An 18,687-nucleotide genomic window follows, 5' to 3' on the forward strand; every position below is an offset into this window, starting at 1 on the left:
ATCATTAAAGAAATTTTATCAGTAATTAGAAACCTTTCCCAAAAGGAAACAGGCTTAGGTAACTTTGGATGTTTTTTGAATGTTTCCCAGGAATGTGGAGTTGCTTTAATTCTAGAAAATCTACTAATTTACCACATTAATCTGCCATAGATTCAAGGTTAAAAAAATCTTAAATTATCCCAAAAGATAAAGCTTTGGTAGTTAAGGCAATATTGTCTTGTTCTGAGGTTAGAACAATTGGCTAGTGGTACCAAATTAGAAATCATTGACCTGTATATTGAGACCAGATTTTTGGTAGAGTGGGCATTGTAGCTGGGGGAAAGGATGGATATATGTGGACTATTTAATAAATAGTGCTGTGATAATTATTTACCCATAATTTTTTTAAAAGTGAAATTGGATCCCTATCTGAAAACGTACACAAAAATTAATTCCAGATGGCAATGACTCTTAAATATGAAAAGCAGAGGTATAAAAGTTTTGAAGGAGTGGGAGGAAAGCTTTATGACCTCAGGGTTGGGAAGATTTTCTCAAGCAAAATGCAAAACCACAAACCATAAAGGAAAATGTTGACTTTGAAATTGGGTTCATTCAAAAGATTCCACAAGGAATGAAAATACAAGCTAAAAACTGAAAGAAGATGTTAATAGCACATATAAGTGACAATGGATTCAGTACCAGAATGCATATGTAATTAGTAATCAAAAGATAAACAGCATGGTAGGAAAAAGTACAAAAGATTTCACAGAAGAGGAAACACGTGACCAATAAACTATGAAAGGATAATCGATGCATTAGTAATCAGGGGAATGCAATTAAGACTGTAATGAGGTAATATTTAATAATCTCAGATTGGCAAAAATGAAAAAGAAAATACCAAGTGTTGATAAATGTGGAACAATGGAAACACTTAGGGAATGTAAATTAATAAAGCCACTTTGGATTACAATTTGACATTTTCTGGTAAAGCTGAACGTGTACATATCCTATGACCCATTCTAGAAATATATCCTAGGCAAATTCTTGCATGTGTGCATGAGGATATAGACATAAGAATATTGATAGCTTTGTTAATAATTCCATATAAATAAATAAAACTCAAACAACCATGTTCATCAACAGTAAAATGGATAGGCAAACTGTAGAATATTCATGTAATGGAATAATAGGAGCAGTGAAATTTAATGAATTACAGCTGTACACATCAACATAGATAAATATCAAGAACTTAGTGATGAACATAAGAAACAAGTTACAAAAATGTTAATGTTGTTTCATTATAAAAAGTTAAAAAGCATGCAGAACTAGACAATATATTCTTTTTTCATTTTTTGTTGTGGTAAAATATACATAACATAAAATTTACCATTTTAAATATTTTTAAGTGTGCAGTTTGTGGCATTAACTACACTGACAGTATTGTGTGACCTTTACCACTGTCTGTTTCTGGAACTTTTTCATCATCCCAAATACAAACTCTTTACCCATTAAACAATAACTCTTCATCTCCCCTCCTCTCATTGCCTGGTAATCTCTGTTCTACCTTCTGTCTCTATAAATGTACCTATTTCTCATATAAGTGGAATCATACAATATCTGTCCTTTTGTGTCTGGCTTATTTCACTTAGTAAAATGTCCTCAGGGTTCATTCATGATGTAGCGTGTGTCAGAATTTCATTCCTTTTAAGGCTGAATATTCCAATGTATGGATATACCACTTCTTGTTTATCCATTCATTAGTAATATACTCTTTAGGGATGCATACATAGGTAGTATTCCTTTTTTGAAAACGGGAAGGGAAGAAGTAACCCAAAATTCAGGGTCTGGTTACCTTTGGAGGAGGGAATGGGACGGATGCAATTTCAGAGGGAAAATGAAGATTTTAAGGTACTGGTATTGTTCTATTTCTTGAGCAGGATGGTCGGTACAGGATGTTCATTTTATTATTCATTAAGTAGTACTTGTATATTTTATACTTTAGTATGTGTGATGTATTCCACAGTTTAAAAAAACCTCAAATGATAATGCCATTAATTTTCAGTGTGTTATAAAAAACCTGATAATTAAGGTATTAGTACATGACAGAATTTTTTAGAACATTCTATGTAATAAAGCTCTGAAAAATCATAAAATCTAAGTAAGCTCCTTCTCTCCTTCCCCCAACCCCCAGTTTTCTTAATATGGGAGAAAGAGTTAAATTTCTAGCAGGTGGTTTATTTTATTTGATGTTTTAATAGGTAGAGAAAATCAGTCAAATATTTTAATAGGAGAGGCATTATATTAATTGTATTTATCTTGGGATACATAATAAATGAAACATTATATAATGAACTATTCTGTAAGAAGACCCTAACTTGAATAATTTGGACAAGAGATGTTCTCTCCAGATGTTCTGGTCCATAAATATTAGTAATAAATACTGTTTATTCAATACCTACTATATGCTAAAAACTCTACTAGGTATTTTCATATGTTACTGCAAGAATTTATTTAGGACATATTTCTAGGATGGGAATTATTGCTGAGTCGTAAAGTATTCATCTGTTCAACTTTACGAGGTAATGTCAAATTGTTTTCCAAAATGGCTGTATCCATCAAAACTCTCTCCAGTAGTGTTAAGAGAGTTTGCATTGTCCCTCATCCTTATTAACACTTGGTATTATCCAAACTTGAAAATACTTGCCAGTCTGAGAGTGTGAAACTGAGGCTCAGATACGTGAAGAAATATGCCAAAGATTAGCTAGTGAATAAGTGCTGGTGTCACATTCTAATTCAGATTTGTCTGATTACAACTGTAATAAGGTGGAATCTCAAAGAAATGGAAATATATAGGCTAAGTCTTTTTTATAACAGAATAGTTATGAAAAATGAGATTAAAATTTCTTTTATGTAGTAATTTCCTTAGGGGAAGTATTTCTGAAAGTGTGATTTTCGATTAACTGGATCAGAATCACCTGGTAGAAGGGGTGTGCTTCTGGGAGGGACAGGATGGGAAATAGGAGGGGGGTACTTATTATTTTTAGAAATGCAGCAGATTCTTGAGCCCATCTCTAGTTTTACTAGTTCAGGATCTCTAGGGGTGAGATCCAGGTATCTAAACTATCTAAAGCTTTCTTAGTTTTATTTTTGTTTTTTAATAAGCACTGAAGTGTAAGAACTTCTGCTTTAGGGATTTTGAAGTAATTCCCCGAATACTGCCAGGTTCACATACAAACAGAGGTATAAACATGAGCCCAGAGTCAGAAACTTAGTCTTAGACATATGTAAACATTCACTTCTTATTGACTTCTGTTATCTAGCGTCCTTTCTCTAAGGGTTCCTCTTACTGTTTCTTTCTTTTACTTCTCTCCTCTTATCCAACCTTCATGCGAAATGAAATAGCATTAGGACTTTGACAACAGTATAATTCTCTCTAAACTCTCTCTGCCAGGCTGACCCCTGGTGTTTTAAGGAAGGACAAAAGTGTACGAAAGACATATAGCAGTGCAATCAGTTATTTTATTCTTCGTTATAGAACTGATGATAACAATGATATCAATTTTGGGTGGGTAAATATATAAACTTGATGTTTATAAACAGTGAAAATTCATGGAGCTGGGGTTAGAGCCATGAAAGATACTTATGTCTTTCTCATTACTGTTCTTGTAAAAAATGCATTTTCTATGACTAGCTAAAGAGGAAAACAATGACTGAGCTGGGTAAAGAATTACTAGAAACATCATTTAGGCCCCTTTTCCCATCAAGGACACAGACTCTAAGTGAGATCCTATGTTAATATTAGAAATGGATGTTGTAGACTCAAAAGAGCTCTATTCTGCTCACCTGCTCAGACCTTACAAGGGGCCATTTTCATTGTTGCTGAGCAAGTAATTGCTTAATTAAGTGGTACAGCTAATTCTATTGTGTTTAGAATTTAGTAGCTTTCATTTCCTTTTGTTTCAGAGATACCAATATACCAAATACTTTAAAACTCTCTGAGTTCAGCAGAAAACCTTTCTACGTAATTTTTACCTTAAAAATGAAATTGACAGAATGTTAATCATCAAAACTAGATTTTGCAGGAATCATCCTTAAACTAGGCTTTCAAAATTATGCTCATTTCCAAGTTATCTTAATTTTTCTAGTTTGATTATCTGGTTATAAAATTAAATAATTACTCTTAAGGGATCAATGTCATATTTTATGAAACAGATTTGTTTAACAAATCTGAAAATAATATGTAGCAATTTTTATGTCATGCTTTCAAAACAGAGGCTTTAAATCCTATATTTTATGTAGTAGTTGTTAGCTATTCTAAGGGTACAATAAGAGATTATTGTTCATATCAGTGTAATAAATTGATACTCCCTGATCATACTTTTTCATTTTGCACATTGTCAGAACCTTGGACCTTAATCTTATTCTTTGATTGACAGTAGCGACCAGGGAAAGAACACTTGTATTGTTTGGGATAGTCACATCTGTTCAACTTGATTCAGTTGAGGGTATTTGCATATTCTTAAGTATTTCTTCTGAGAGGGCTTAAATCCTTCTCAAGAGCTTGATGCATTTTTGAAATTCATTCATAAAGTATCTACATGCACTAATAGTCCTGTATAATATTGCTGTGCATAATCTGACAGATAAGACCACATTTTAAAACAAGGTATTCTTTAGGGATACTACGTTACATTTTTACTTGTTCTGCTGGCAGAAATGTCATTTTTTTGGAAAAAGGCCATTTTAATATTTTGATTAAATTAATATATCCTTATTTTAGGCAAGTTTGTCAATCATAGGACAAATAAGGATTTATTAAATAATAATTCAGAAGTTAATGGTAGTTTTTTCTGCCTTGGTTGGAAAATTGAGTAATTTTATAGAAAACCATTGTAGAGTTTGAATGGATATCTATTTGGTCTCCTTATTTTATAGGGAAGATTACCAAGGCTCAAGTTTACTGACTTACTCAAGGTCACACTGCTTGGAAATTAGGTTTTATTTTAGGTCTGAACTCTCAGACCAGTAAAGCCCAAGGATTGCTGGTATATGACTTTGGGTTTACATTATTTATATATTACCCTATATCTAGGATTTCCCCCTACCATTAGAATACATAGTCAAGGATTATGTCTTATTCATCTTCATATCTTTCCAGAATTGACACCATGTCTTATACATAGTTAATGCCCAGTCATTATTTTGCTGTTCTGTTTTCATTATTTTCCTAGTCTATTATGCTATAAAGGATAATTTTGAAATGAGATAGCTTATTAATGGAATGTTAAAAATCTTTGATAGCAAATAGGTTTCATTTTGTGTTCCATTTCTAGTGAATTGGCAAGAGCTGTATGGAGAAGACTTGAGATCTGCAGGGGTCGATTAGCAGTGTCCACCACAGGCATAGGATAAGAGAACCCAATTCTTTCTAACTTGATTTATGTGATCTTAGGGAAGGAAGAGAGGACTTTAGACTGGAGTGAGCAGAAAAGGCCCTGGGAAGAATTAAGTCTCAAAGTGCAGGATAGATAGAATTCAGAGACTGCAGAAAAAACGAGGTAGAATGCCACAGAGGCTGGGGTTCTATAAGAAACTGGAATTGTTCAGAAAGAAGAGATACCGCTAGGGTACATTAAATATAATTAAAGTAAGGGAAACAATTGTTGAGTACTTTTGATACCTAGCCTTGTGCTAGATCCTCTTTTTACAGGAACCCTGGAGACCTTCTGTCCTAGTTTGCATTCCTTGCTTTTCCTTTCCTGAGATATTTAGGATTGTTCTAGTCTTCCCTTATTTCTCTGAGACAGCTCTCTCCAATTTTCTATCTGCCTTACTTACTTAAAGATATGAAAGTTGTGATATAACCTTATTACAATTTTTTTCAACATTATGTTATAGGAATTCATTGGAAAGGGAAGTCTCAACTGCTATTTAATCATATTATTAAAAGAACATTCAAAAATATTTGGCTGTAAAGTAAGTAACTCCAAATTACATAATGATTTTTTACCTTCCAGGAATCCCCTTCTGGTCGAAGGAAAGCTCTTGCTACCACCAGCATCAACATGAAACAGTATGCAAGCCCAATGCCAACTCAGACTGATGTCAAGTTAAAATTCAAGCCATTGTCTAAAAAAGTTGTATCTGCCACTCTTCAGTTTTCATTATCTTGCATTTTCCTTCGGGAAGGAAAAGCCACGTAAGTTTCTTTTATCAAATAAGCTGTTTTAGAGTATATTTTAAAACACGGTGCGTAAATAGCTTTTGACTTAGTAAACTGTTAACAGTTGAGAATATCCTACTGCATACCTATCATTCCGGCCAATTCTTTGTTTCAGAGGCTGAATTAGATGTACTCCTTGTTATTTATAGTCTCTTTCAACTCTAGAGAATGATCAATAATATAAAAATGACTATAGCAATTTTCAAAAATTTAAATTGTATATTATAGGTTATCATAAGGGTCTGTTTTATATTTCAGTGTCTTCAGTGTAAGTAGTTGTACTTTGGAGTCCACAGTTCAATTTGTAGAGCTGTTTGATGCAGCTGAGGCATGAGAGGAAGCCAAAATGAAAAGTTTAGGATAAGACGAATGAAAGAATTAAAGGAACTTTTGCCAATGCATATTCTTTGGCTCAGCCTTCCAATACTTGTATAGGAAGGTACAGTACAGTTACATAACCAGTTTGCTATGACCATTATCTTTTTCAAATTATCACTTCTTAAGCACTGAATAGGCATTGCACAAAGATAACTCCTACACCCAGTTCTAGTCTCCTAAAAGAGTAAAATTCTAACTGGTTAAAAAGAGGTAAACAGGGCTTCCCTGGTGGCTCAGTGGTTGAGAGTCCGCCTGCTGATTCAGGGGACGCGGGTTCGTGCCCCAGTCCGGGAAGATCCCACGTGCCACGGAGCGGCTGGGCCCGTGGGCCGTGACCACTGAGCCTGCGCGTCCGGAGCCTGTGCTCCGCAACAGGAGAGGCCACAACAGTGAGAGGCCCGCGTACCAGAAAAAAAAAGAAAAAAGAGGTAAACATACCTAGAACAGGAAAAAATTAGTATTATTTATCTTAGTTGTTCCATACAGTCAAATCAATGGTAAGTGTGAGTTTTGGGTGTAATGAAAGGGTTAGCACCTACTTGGAGTGGAAAATCAGTGAGAGGAGAAATGGAAATTCTGTGCCTGAGACTTAAAAGGTGATATGAAGAAGGCAGCTATGAACATTTCAGTCTAATCTGCATCACAGTTCTGAATGTGTTTGACTTAGTGGAATGTGGTTACTATAATTGGCCATGTCTACTTGACTGATTAGACTGGATTCTGTGCGTCAGTCAAAAAGAGATGTTTGGCACTCATCTACAGGGCAACAAATGACTTGGTAGATAACAGTAAGCCTCTTCTCTAGAAAGTTGGCTTCTATGTGAGTGTGGTGGAGGGACAGTGCAGGATGGAAGCAATTAGTCTTTCATCTCAGGACTTTAAATTGTAGACTTAAATATTGAAAAGTTTAAAATAAAGACCTTACTCTGAAGTTCAAGCCAAAATGAAAGGAAAGGAAACACAGAAAGAAGAGAGAAAAAGTCAGAGAAGATCTTTTGAAGGTGGACTCCTTTCCGCTGGGCAGAAGCAGTAAGTGATTTAGCACCATTCATTGGAATTTGGGTGAGAGGAAATTCAAACTAAATGTCTCAATTTGAGTGGAGAATGCTCTCAGAACACCCTAAACCACCTCTCTATCTCCTCATTCCTTGCCTACTCACCTTTCCCAAAGAAGAATGTTCAGGGTGAAAATATAGGAGATAAAATTAAGCAAGTTAACATTTTAAGAACACTGTTATATATTGAAATTATACCCTGGTGATGGGAAAGCAGTTTGTAAGACATTCATATAAGGTAATACAACTGTTTTTGTCCATGCAGACTTTGTGCCACTAAATTTGTCTTAAAAGGGGGAAATGATTTTGTTAACTCTAAGCTTATATGAGATAAAATGCAAAGAATTTCAAAAACCAATTTAGCCTGCAAAATCATACCATATTTAGAAGTGAATTTTTTTTTTTTTCCCGGTACGCGGGCCTCTCACTGTTGTGGCCTCTCCCGTTGCGGAGCACAGGCTCCGACGCGCAGGCTCAGCGGCCATGGCTCACAGGCCCAGCCGCTCTGCGGCATGTGGGATCTTCCCGGACTGGGACACGAACCCATGTCCCCTGCATCGGCAGGCGGACTCTCAACCACTGCGCCACCAGGGAAGCCCTAGAAGTGAATGTTAACAAGCATTACTTTGCAAAGGAAACAGTGGTTTTGTTTTGTTTTTATTTTATTGTGGTAAAAACATGAGAAACAGTGTTTTAATTCAGTTTTCTGAATTTGGAGGAAGTATAGCTGATTGAAATTTAGTTTGTATGTATCATGTTAGAAATATGTTTCATTCACTGTAGTTTATTTGAAATTTAAAGTAAAATAATAGGTCAAGAAAACTTAAATTATTTAACATTTAGAGTATTTAATATAAACTTTAAATTTATACTTAAAATACTTCAAGATATAAAAACATATTTACATTTTGTCAAATGTATGGTATTTAACTAACCCAAGTCATTTTCTATCCTGTAATTCTTAAAAAGGCTAGGCTTTTGGGTGCTAGTTCAATTACTGTAGTTTTTTAACTTTAGGGGAGTTTTAACTCCTTTGAGAAAAATGCACAGTTAAACAAGATTTAAATATAATTTACAGGGGTTTACCACTTCTTTTTACTCCTACCCACAAAACCAAAAGGGTTCATGGACTTCAGATTAAGAATTTCTATTCTAATTCCTTCTGCAAACTTGAATATTTTTAAAGTCTAGATCTCATCTGATTTGCAAACTATCCCATTGTTTTATGAAACAAGTTTTTGTTTCCAGACTTCATGATCAGAAAACCAAACTTTAATTCCATGAAGAAAATTTTAGATCTGCAGCACAGAATTAAACTAACTCCTAACCAGTTAGTTTTAATCCTGTTTGCTTTCTATTAATTCAATGTGCCATTTAAAAATTAATGAATGAATATTTAGATTGCTCAGTAGTTTTGTATAACTGTTTAAAAAGTCTTGTTAATGTTTAGAAAGAAGAAATGTATTAATATTATTTTCTTAAGAAACAACCCTTTTGAAGGTAATGTCATTTAATAAATTGTGTATTATCATTGATATAGGGATGAAGACATGCAAAGTTTGGCTAGTTTGATGAGTATGAAGCAAGCTGACATTGGCAATTTAGATGACTTTGAGGAAGATAATGAAGATGATGATGAGAACCGAGTGAACCAAGAGGAAAAGGCAGCAAAAATTACAGGTTGGTGTTATTTGCATTAAACTAAAAATTTATCTGTTTTTTTTGCAGAGTTGAAAAACTCATTCTTGTTTCCCAGGAAAAAACAACTCCACTAACAAGGTATTGTTTCTTTCCCAAGGCTTCTTAATATAATATACCATTTAGCTCTCTGGAAACTTTACATGCTGATGGAAATAACAGATTTTAGCAGTTTAAGATCAAGTCCAAGGCTAGCCAAGAAAGCATCAAACTTTATTGGAACTACTGATTATAGTATAAAGTAGCCTAAAGATGTTCATACTTATTTTGTCAATGTATGGATGAACCCTCTATAAGTAAAAATCTGTCTTAAGGGTAAGATGAGAAGATGCATTGGCTACCTTCTCCTAGCTCCTGTTCATTTATTCACATAAATTGTATGGACATTCTTTGTTTTGAATTTGTACACATCTTATGTATCCTTATATCTAGACACTTCCATGCAAGTATTTCTTATAGCTGGTTTGATCAAACTACTAAGATGGTAAGTGGTTAGAACCTCTTTGTATTAATTGGTCAATAAATGTTTATCATCAATCTGGCTAGCACCCTTAAGGAATTGATGTTACACCTTTATTATTGGAGTGAAAATCAAGCACTGTATAATACTCCTTTCATCTAATAAATTGCTGTAAATTTCTGGATTGTTATCCCTTGACTTCTATCATCTGTTCACGTCTTGGTGACTTTTCCAAATTCATTGGACACTTCGGCACCCATCTCTTGGCTTTGCCTAAATTCTTGCTATCGTATGGGGGAATTCCATTGATCACATGGATGACCAATTTAATTTCTTAGTCAAAAACTTCTGTGACTTCCTCAACTCCAGTGACCTTCATCTCTACAATACTTCTGTTATAAGGAATTGATCAGACTTGTATGCAAAGACAGATGTTTTGTCCTGAGCAAATTTTATAAATTGCAGTTGACCCTTAAACAACACTGGTTTGAACTGCATAGGTCCACTTGTATGTAGATATTTTTCAATAGTAAATACTGAGTGCTACACGATCTGTAGATGCAAATATGTAAGAACTGAGGACTTGGAGGAAGCATGAATACAGAGGGCCGACTATAAGTTATATGTGGATTTTCCACTGTACAGAGGGTTGATGCCCCTAAACTCTGTTTTATTCAAGGGTTAACTGTATTATTTTCTAATTTATGATTGCCATTTTGATTTCCTATTTAACCCAGGAATGTTTAGGAGAATGTGCTTTGTCGTGGGTTGTGTTTATTTCTAGTTTGTTTATTTCTAGTTTAATTTAATTCAAATAAGATTCTGAAGCCTGTCATATTTCAATTTTTTTAAATATGATTGAGATCTTTTTCTTTGTAGTGTATATACATGATCTGTTTTTGTAAATTTTCCATAAATATCTTTTTACATGTATATTCTATTTGTCAGATTCAGCATGTAGCTATTAGACCAAACTTTACATTTATATTATTTAGTCATTTATATTCTTATGCCTTTTGTATAGTTCATCAGTGAAAGACAGAGAACTTCAGTCCTAAATTATTTAGTTTATAAAAAAATATTCTCTTATACCTTCATCGTGGATTATAATTTGATCAGTTTGCCCCATTTAATGCCTCTTGCCTTGAATTTTTGCCTGATATTGATATTTATAATCCATGCCTTCTTTGTACCTGGTGTATTTATCACTTTATTTTTAATCCTCTCTGTGTTAAATAGTTCTCTTTATAAACAGTATTTGGTTGTATTTCTTGATAACTGACATACTTAATTTCACTTATATTACTTTATACTTTTATTTGGGAATTTTCTTATTATTTTTTTCCCACCCACCGCTTATATTTTGCCATTCTCAAATGTTCATTTAAGCATTTTTTAATAGAGTAATTTGGAAGTTATGTATCCTCTGTTTTCATTTTGGAATAGTATCCTCTAAAATAAATAAGCTAGAGGGATAACTGAATGAACCTGTATTTCTCTACTAACATTAAAAATGAAACAGAATGTGTTGACTCACCTTGTGAGATTCAATATGATTCTCTCCTTTCTTTATTTGAATTTCTCCCTTCAACCCCTCCTGGCTATTATTTTTATTTCAATAACATTTTGGGTTTCTTTTTTCAATAATAAGTGCTGACATTTGCATTGTTTATAATGTCAGCAAAATCATACAATACTTTTTAAAATGCCATGTCTTTTCTATCTTTGAGTTCTTTGTTTTATTTGGCTAGTTGGAGTGCTTAGGAAGGTAAGTTGGTGTCCTTCCCTTCCACCTCCAGTGACTTCTCACCTATCCTTCAAATTTTAATTCCTTTGCCACATCCTCTAAGAAGGCTTTCATGGCCTCACTCGATCCTTTGTGCTACTGCTGTACCATTTAAAAATGCAGGCATTTTCTTACAGCATGAGTTTTTTATAATTCCAATGGAATGTGATTTGACCTTTTAATTAGAGAATATGGTTTATTCTTTGTATATGACTTTTGGTTAAAACTAAATCTCAACTAGGCACTAATACCATAAGTAGCAATCAGAAAACCGCACATTTTCATAGTCATAGCTGTTTTGAGCAATGTACTGTTTTCATCATAGCAATGGGAAAAAAAGGTGATAGCAGCATGTCACAAGTTCTGTGCTGAAAAGAAAAGAAAGGACATATTTTGAGCAAAATACAGATTTAATGAAAGGATTCAGTAATAACTAAATTTTATAACTGAACTCTTGTCTTAGTCCATTTGGGCTGCTATAACAAAATATCATAGATTGGGTACCTTATAAACAACAGAAATTTGTTCCTCACAGCTCTGGAGGCTGGAAGCCTGAGATCAAGGTGTCAACATGGTCGGATGAGGACCATCTTCTGGGTCACAGACTTTTCATTGTATTCCTTACGTGGTGAAAGGGGACAAGGGAACTCTTTTGGGTCTCTTTTATAATGGCATTAATCTCATTCATGAGGACTCTGCCCTCATAACCTAATCACCTCCCAAAGGCCCCACCTCCATCACATTGGGAATTAGGATTTCAACTTATTAATTTTGAGGGACACAAACATTCATACCATAGCAACCCTTATTGCTTAAACATACATATATATACCTTAATTTCTAAAATTTCCACTGCAGAAATAACTTTTTTAGGTAGCCTAAAATTCTCTGACCCTAATTGAAGCAATCGTTTTAATGCAATTTATGATGATCCAGAATTTCTTCAGAATGCTACCAGTTTGTGTTATTATTTATTTATGTATTTACTGTCCATATTTTATGAAATTCCTTCAAGGTAGAGACTATGTTCTGATCATTTTTTCGTCTCTAGCTTCTAGCACATTGTCTGGAACACATTGAGAATTTAAAATATGTTAACTGGAAGGCCATAAATGAGAGGGCTTCCATCTCCTATTGTAGCCCGTATTAATCACTCTGTTTTGTTATCTTGTTCCATTCATTTTGACCTTTGATCATATACTGTCTTATGTAAGATGGGATGGTCCCATTTTATGGAAAGAATGTGATCTGGAGGAGACACATAATTCAGACCTTAAATAATTCAAGACTAGTTTCCCAAAAGTAATGAATATAAAATGTGTGTTGAGGGAGCATAGTTAAGTAGGGACAGTGGGTGATTACATTCATGTTCTAAGTCAGTAAACCCATAATAATTGTAACATACCTATGCTTTGATGTTACACTTTTTTCTCAGCATTTTCTATTATATTTGCAGAGGACAATCAGTTAAGTTAATAGCACAGCATGTTATGGCAGTTGTTTGGCTTCCTGAGTTGCATTTTTTAGCACCTGTAAATTCCATGCCAAAGTTAACTTTCAGGAACATTTTTTCAGCCCCAGCACTACCACTCTAAAACTGTTGAAGTAAAATAGTTTTAAGATAATAAAAACTATATTAAAATTTAACAATAATAACGTTTGAATAATAGCTTAAGAGTAAACAAAATTAATGTATTTTATAAACGTGGTACAAATAAAGTATGGTGGGTATTTTTATTTACCAGCTAAAGTGACAATAACTTAAACACAGCTTATGTTCACACTTTCTTGCAGCTTTAAAAATTTTTGACACAATTTTTATGGAGGAAGGAATTATTATTTAAAATTTTGCCTATATTAAGTATATATTATAAATGCATAAAATACAATCACATTATATCAATAAAATTATATGGGTACATTATTTCCTCAACTAAGATGCAAGCTTCTTGAAGAAACAGACTGTTAGAATTATTTGGGGTGTATCTTAGATTGACACCTAGAGGCTGTTCATTTAGCCTGTGCTCTTGTGGAGTATGGCTGTAAATCATTAGTAACTGACAAAGTATATCTTCTGAAATTACAGACTTTATTAGAAGTAAAAGTAAATTCATGGTATATATATTTAGACTGATCACAAGCCCCTACTCTGTCTGTCTGAGACAGAATTCACTGCTAACTGGATACAGGGACTGGCTCTTAGGCAGGAAACTTTTATTGAAGTTACCTGTATAGATGTCTTCTGCAGAGGTGCAGCACCCATGGATGGGCGATTGGAAAAATCACTGAAATGTAGTGGGAATGATTGACCTTGGCGTTGGAAGAACAAAGCTTTTGAATGGAAAGTTTACTGTAGCTGGTATTGGAAATTATATATGGTTTCAAAACAGTGCCTCCATCTATATGGCATCCTCACAATGCTTGAACCAGTTTTTGGTGATATGACCATCTTTGGGATTCATGTTCAATTTCTGAATACACACCAACAGAAAGGGGAAGAAAAAGACATTCTGCGTAAGTGACAAAGTCCTACTGAATGTAGGTCAGAAAATTAGATTTAAACAAAACAGTTTACAACAGAGCATTATTGGGGAAACCAGACATCATGAGACACCTGAAAGGCCCCTGGTATACTTATAATTGTGGCAAAGATCAGCAAGGATTCTAGTTAGGCATTCAGACTCACAGGACCTGAACAGCCCAAACTTAGTATTAGATTCATTTAGGAGGATATTGGACAGGAAACAGCATTCAGCAGAGCATTCCTCTTTCACTGGAGTTTTCATGGCAGCCTAGGTACTGTTCTTTGACCTCTCCCCCAAATGACAACTTGGGTACAAGGAGACAATATCCACATAGTTAGGAGCAGGGATTACCTTGACTTAGAATCTTCATATTGCACAAGAACTGATATCTTTTGTAATAGTTTGATAGGTATAGTTTTCAGGGTCCCTGTAAGGGACATGCTCAGTTACGAGAGTCTCCACAATTAGAGAAGCTCAAGCTGTGGCCTTCCATCAGGCATATAGTCCATTTAGAGTCCTCCCATCCAGATGCAGTTTATAAATCAGGATTTATTTTTACCATAAGCATGTTGCCTGGTGTTTGTTAATCCTTTTCCTATAGTTGGTAAAGTTAATTCAGGAGTAGGAAGAGAGAGTGACATATTGGCCACCTTCAGGGAACAGAATCTTACAGCACAGATGGTAGTAGAGGAGATAACAGTTCATATTTGAGGATCTTAGTAGAGGAGATAACAGTTCATATTTGAGGATCTAGAGTTGATTATGGTATGACTCAGCCCTCTGAGATTAAATGTCCTACTTGCTAGGGCTCTGAATGGGGATAAATAGGTCTCTTTTCTTAGATTAAAAGGGTCCTCAGAATAAACTTGGGGCCCCTGGTCAGAAAATACATCCATTAATTTGCTTCTGGTTTTTACTTGGGCATTTACTCTCCGGTACCTAGGAGACTGATTAACAAAATCATAGAATTGCTGTGGACTCTCTAAAGTAAAATAATTTAAAATGGCCACCTATTTTGGAGATCTGTGTGAAGGATGAGAATTTCTGGAATACTGCATCTGTTATCTAGGTTTTAAGGTTGGAAAATAGGGTAGAAGCAGAGAGGTGGGGCATTTCTAGTCCCTTGAGCTAAAAAGTTTGTAAGGTACAAGCTACCTCTTTCTTAAAGGAGCTTGAGACCCTAGGGTGAGAGACTGAAGAAAGCAAGAGTATCTCTTCCCAGTGTTTAGAACTCAAATGTGTCAACTCAGAGAATAGTAGAAGTGGCAGAAGATAGAGATTACAAATTCAGCCTACTTTCTATACCACTCTTAATCCCTAATGCTGCTTTGTTTGTACTAAGGACAACTGAACATTCTCTGGCACCCCTTACAAGACTCTGGAAGAATTCTGTGGATACTAAGAGCCCATCTGACAGGGCCAGGATGGAAGTAAGAGCTCTGAAGGAGAAGTTAGAAGCTCTCCAATATTTATTTAGGGAAGGAGCCAGGAGATAATTAATATTTAAATACCAATATGCATTCTTTAAGGGTTTATCCTAAGAATGCAATGTCGGTTTAACCATATAACAGAATAAAGGAGAAAAACCATGTAATCATCATAATAGATGCAGAAAGGAGCATTTGAAGAAATTCAGTACTGAGTTTCTCAGCAAAATTTTAATGTAAAGAAATTTCTTCATTTTGATAAATAGCATCTATGGTGAGCTACAGCTAACATCATATTTAATGATGAAACACTGAACACTTTTCCTCCAAAGATTGGGGTCAAGGCAAGGATGTTTGCTGTCACCACTTTCATTCAATATTGTACTTAGCAAGGACACGTGATGCAAGATCAATATAGAAAATTTATATTTTTATATATGAACAACAAACATTTGGAAGATGAAATTAACAAAACAATTTCATTTACAATGGAGGCTAAGAATAACATAGACTACTTAGAAATAAATTTAACAAAAGATGTGGAAAAACCTCTACCCTGAAAACTATATTACTGAAGGTAATTAAAGAAGGTCTTAATAAATAGAGATTCTCTGTTCATAGATTAGAGAACTCAATATTGTAAAGATGTTACTTTTTCCCAAATCTATAGATTCAACTCAGTGCCATTCATAATCATAGCAGGTTTTTTTAAAAAAAAGAAATTGAAAAGCTGATTCTAAAATATAATTGGAAATGCAAAGGAACTGAATAGCCAAAATAATCTTGAAAAAGAACAGAATTGTTAATACTATCTGACATCAAGATTTACTGTAAAGCTGTAATAATCAAGATAGTATGATACTGGCATAGGATAGATCAGTGGAACAAAACAGAAAATCCTAAAATAGACCCAAACTTACCTGGTCAATTAATTTTTAGCAAAGGTACAGCATAATTCAGTAGAGAAAGGAAAATATTTTCAACAGATGATGCTGAAACACCTAGATGTCCATATGGAAAAAATGAGCCTCAATTCCTACACAGACACAAACATTAATTCAAGGTAGATCATGGACCTAAATGTAAAAGCTAAAGCTATAAAACTTCTGAAAAATAAAAAAATATATTTGTGACCTGAGAGTGGGCACAGGGTTCTTACATTCTTACACAAGACACAGAAAGTAATAACCATGAAAGAAAAACTTGATGAATTAGACTTTATCAAAATTTTAAACACATGGTTATTGAAATAGACCATTAAGAAAATGTATGTGCAAGTTACAGACTAGAAGAAAATATTCATAAAGCATATATCTGACACAGGCTTGTATCCAGAATAGATTTTTTTAATGTCCTACAACTCAATAAAAGACAACCCTATTTTTTTTTTTTTTGCGGTACGCAGGCCTCCCACCGCTGCGGCCTCTCCCATTGCGGAGCACAGGCTCCGGACACGCAGGCTCAGCGGCCATGGCTCACGGGCCCAGCCGCTCCGCGGCACGTGGGATCCTCCCGGACCGGGGCACGAACCCATGTCCCCCGCATCAGCAGGCGGGCTCTCAACCACTGCGCCACCAGGGAAGCCCCCTATTTTTTTTTTTTTTTGTAATGGGCAAGGATTCAAACCTGTTGTTCACAAAGAAAGATACACCATTGACCAGTAAGCATATGAAAATGTTCTCAGTGTCACTTTTCATCAGGGAAGAGCAAATTAAAATAATCATGAAACACAACTCCACACCCACCAGAGTGGTTAAAATTTAAAAGACTGGCAATAAATTCTAAATGTCAGTAAGGATGTGGACCAAATGGAACTCTCATCCATTGTTCATGAAGAGTATAATGGTAAGATCACTTAGGAAGTTTTTTATAACACTAAACGTATACCTACCTTCTAACCCAGCAATTCCACTCCTTGATATTTATCCAAAAGAAATGAAAACATACATACACAAAAAGACTAGTACAAAAATATTCATAATATTTTTATTCATAACAGCCCCAAACTGGAAACAGCTCAGGTGTATGTACAGCAACAGGAGAATGGCTAAGCTGTATTATATTTGTGAATGGAATACTATTCAGCAATAAAAATGAGCTATTGATGCATTCAACGACATGGATATACTGAATGAAAGAGGTTTTATATAAAAGAGTATATACTGTATGATTCCATTTACGTGGTGTTCTGGAAGAGGCAAAACTAATCCTATGTTAAAAACGTTAGAATAGTTATAGCTGGTGGGTTTTGGGATTGACTGAAAAGAGGCATGAGATTTTTTTATTGTGGGGGGTGTGTGATGCAATGTTCTTCCTCTTGGGTCACGTGGGTGTATACATTTTTCAAAATTCATTGAATTGTACAGTTTAATATTTGTGCCTTTCATATATGTGCATAAGTAAAATACTGGAAGGTTAACATAAAAGTTATAATAAATATGTTAGATTAGTAAGAAAATGAATGATTTCAACTTTCTGATTTATTGATCTACTGTGTGGTAGCTAATCTTCAAAGATTGTCCTCCAATGAAACGAGCGTCCCAGTATCCATGCCCTTTTTTATAGTCCCCTCCCTGTCTTCTGGGCTGGCCCTGTAAATCACTTTTAACCAGTAGAATGCAGTGGGGAAGTGACACTTTGTAACTTCTAAAGCTAAGTTATAAAATGCCTTGTAGCTTCTACCTGGGACTCTTCTAGTGCATTCTCTAGGGGATACCAGCTGCCATGTAAAAACTCCATCTACCCCAAGATTGCTATGCTGAGAGGAACCCCAAACTACCCATATGGACAGGCCACTTGAGAGAGAGAGAGAGAGATGCCTGGCCAGCCCCCAGTTGTTCCTGCCTCTCAGCTGAAACACCAAACATGTAAGTGAAGAAGCCATTTTGGACATCCAGCCCAGTTCGAGCTTTGGATGACTTTGTCTCAAGCCACCATCTAACTGCAGTAAACTACTCAGCTGAGTGCATTAACCCATAGAACTGTGAGAGGTAATCATTTGTTTTTAGCCACCAAATTTTAGGTTGGTAGCTTAAACTATAACATTTCTAGAGATAAATGAAATATATTGTAGATAGATACATATATATGCATAGATATGTAGACAGACATAAGATAAACACATAGGTTAAAAACACACAATTGCTAAAATTTAAA

At 34.8% G+C, this 18,687-nt stretch overlaps 1 protein-coding gene across 4 annotated transcripts in view; it reads left to right on the forward strand.

The window, feature by feature from the left end:
* The window catches only part of EHBP1 (EH domain binding protein 1), a 346,811-nt gene that overhangs the window by 131,625 nt on the left and 196,499 nt on the right, over positions 1-18,687 (forward strand). For all 4 annotated transcript variants that reach the window (XM_082672228.1, XM_082672227.1, XM_082672230.1 and 1 more), the window contains 2 exons: positions 5,997-6,178; positions 9,176-9,315. In XM_082672228.1, coding sequence (XP_082528354.1) covers positions 5,997-6,178; positions 9,176-9,315 — 322 coding nt within the window. The remainder of the gene's footprint in view (positions 1-5,996; positions 6,179-9,175; positions 9,316-18,687) is intronic.

Source organism: Grampus griseus, assembly GCF_964374135.1.
Source record: "Grampus griseus genome assembly, chromosome: 15".
Taxonomy (NCBI): Eukaryota; Metazoa; Chordata; class Mammalia; order Artiodactyla; family Delphinidae; genus Grampus; species Grampus griseus.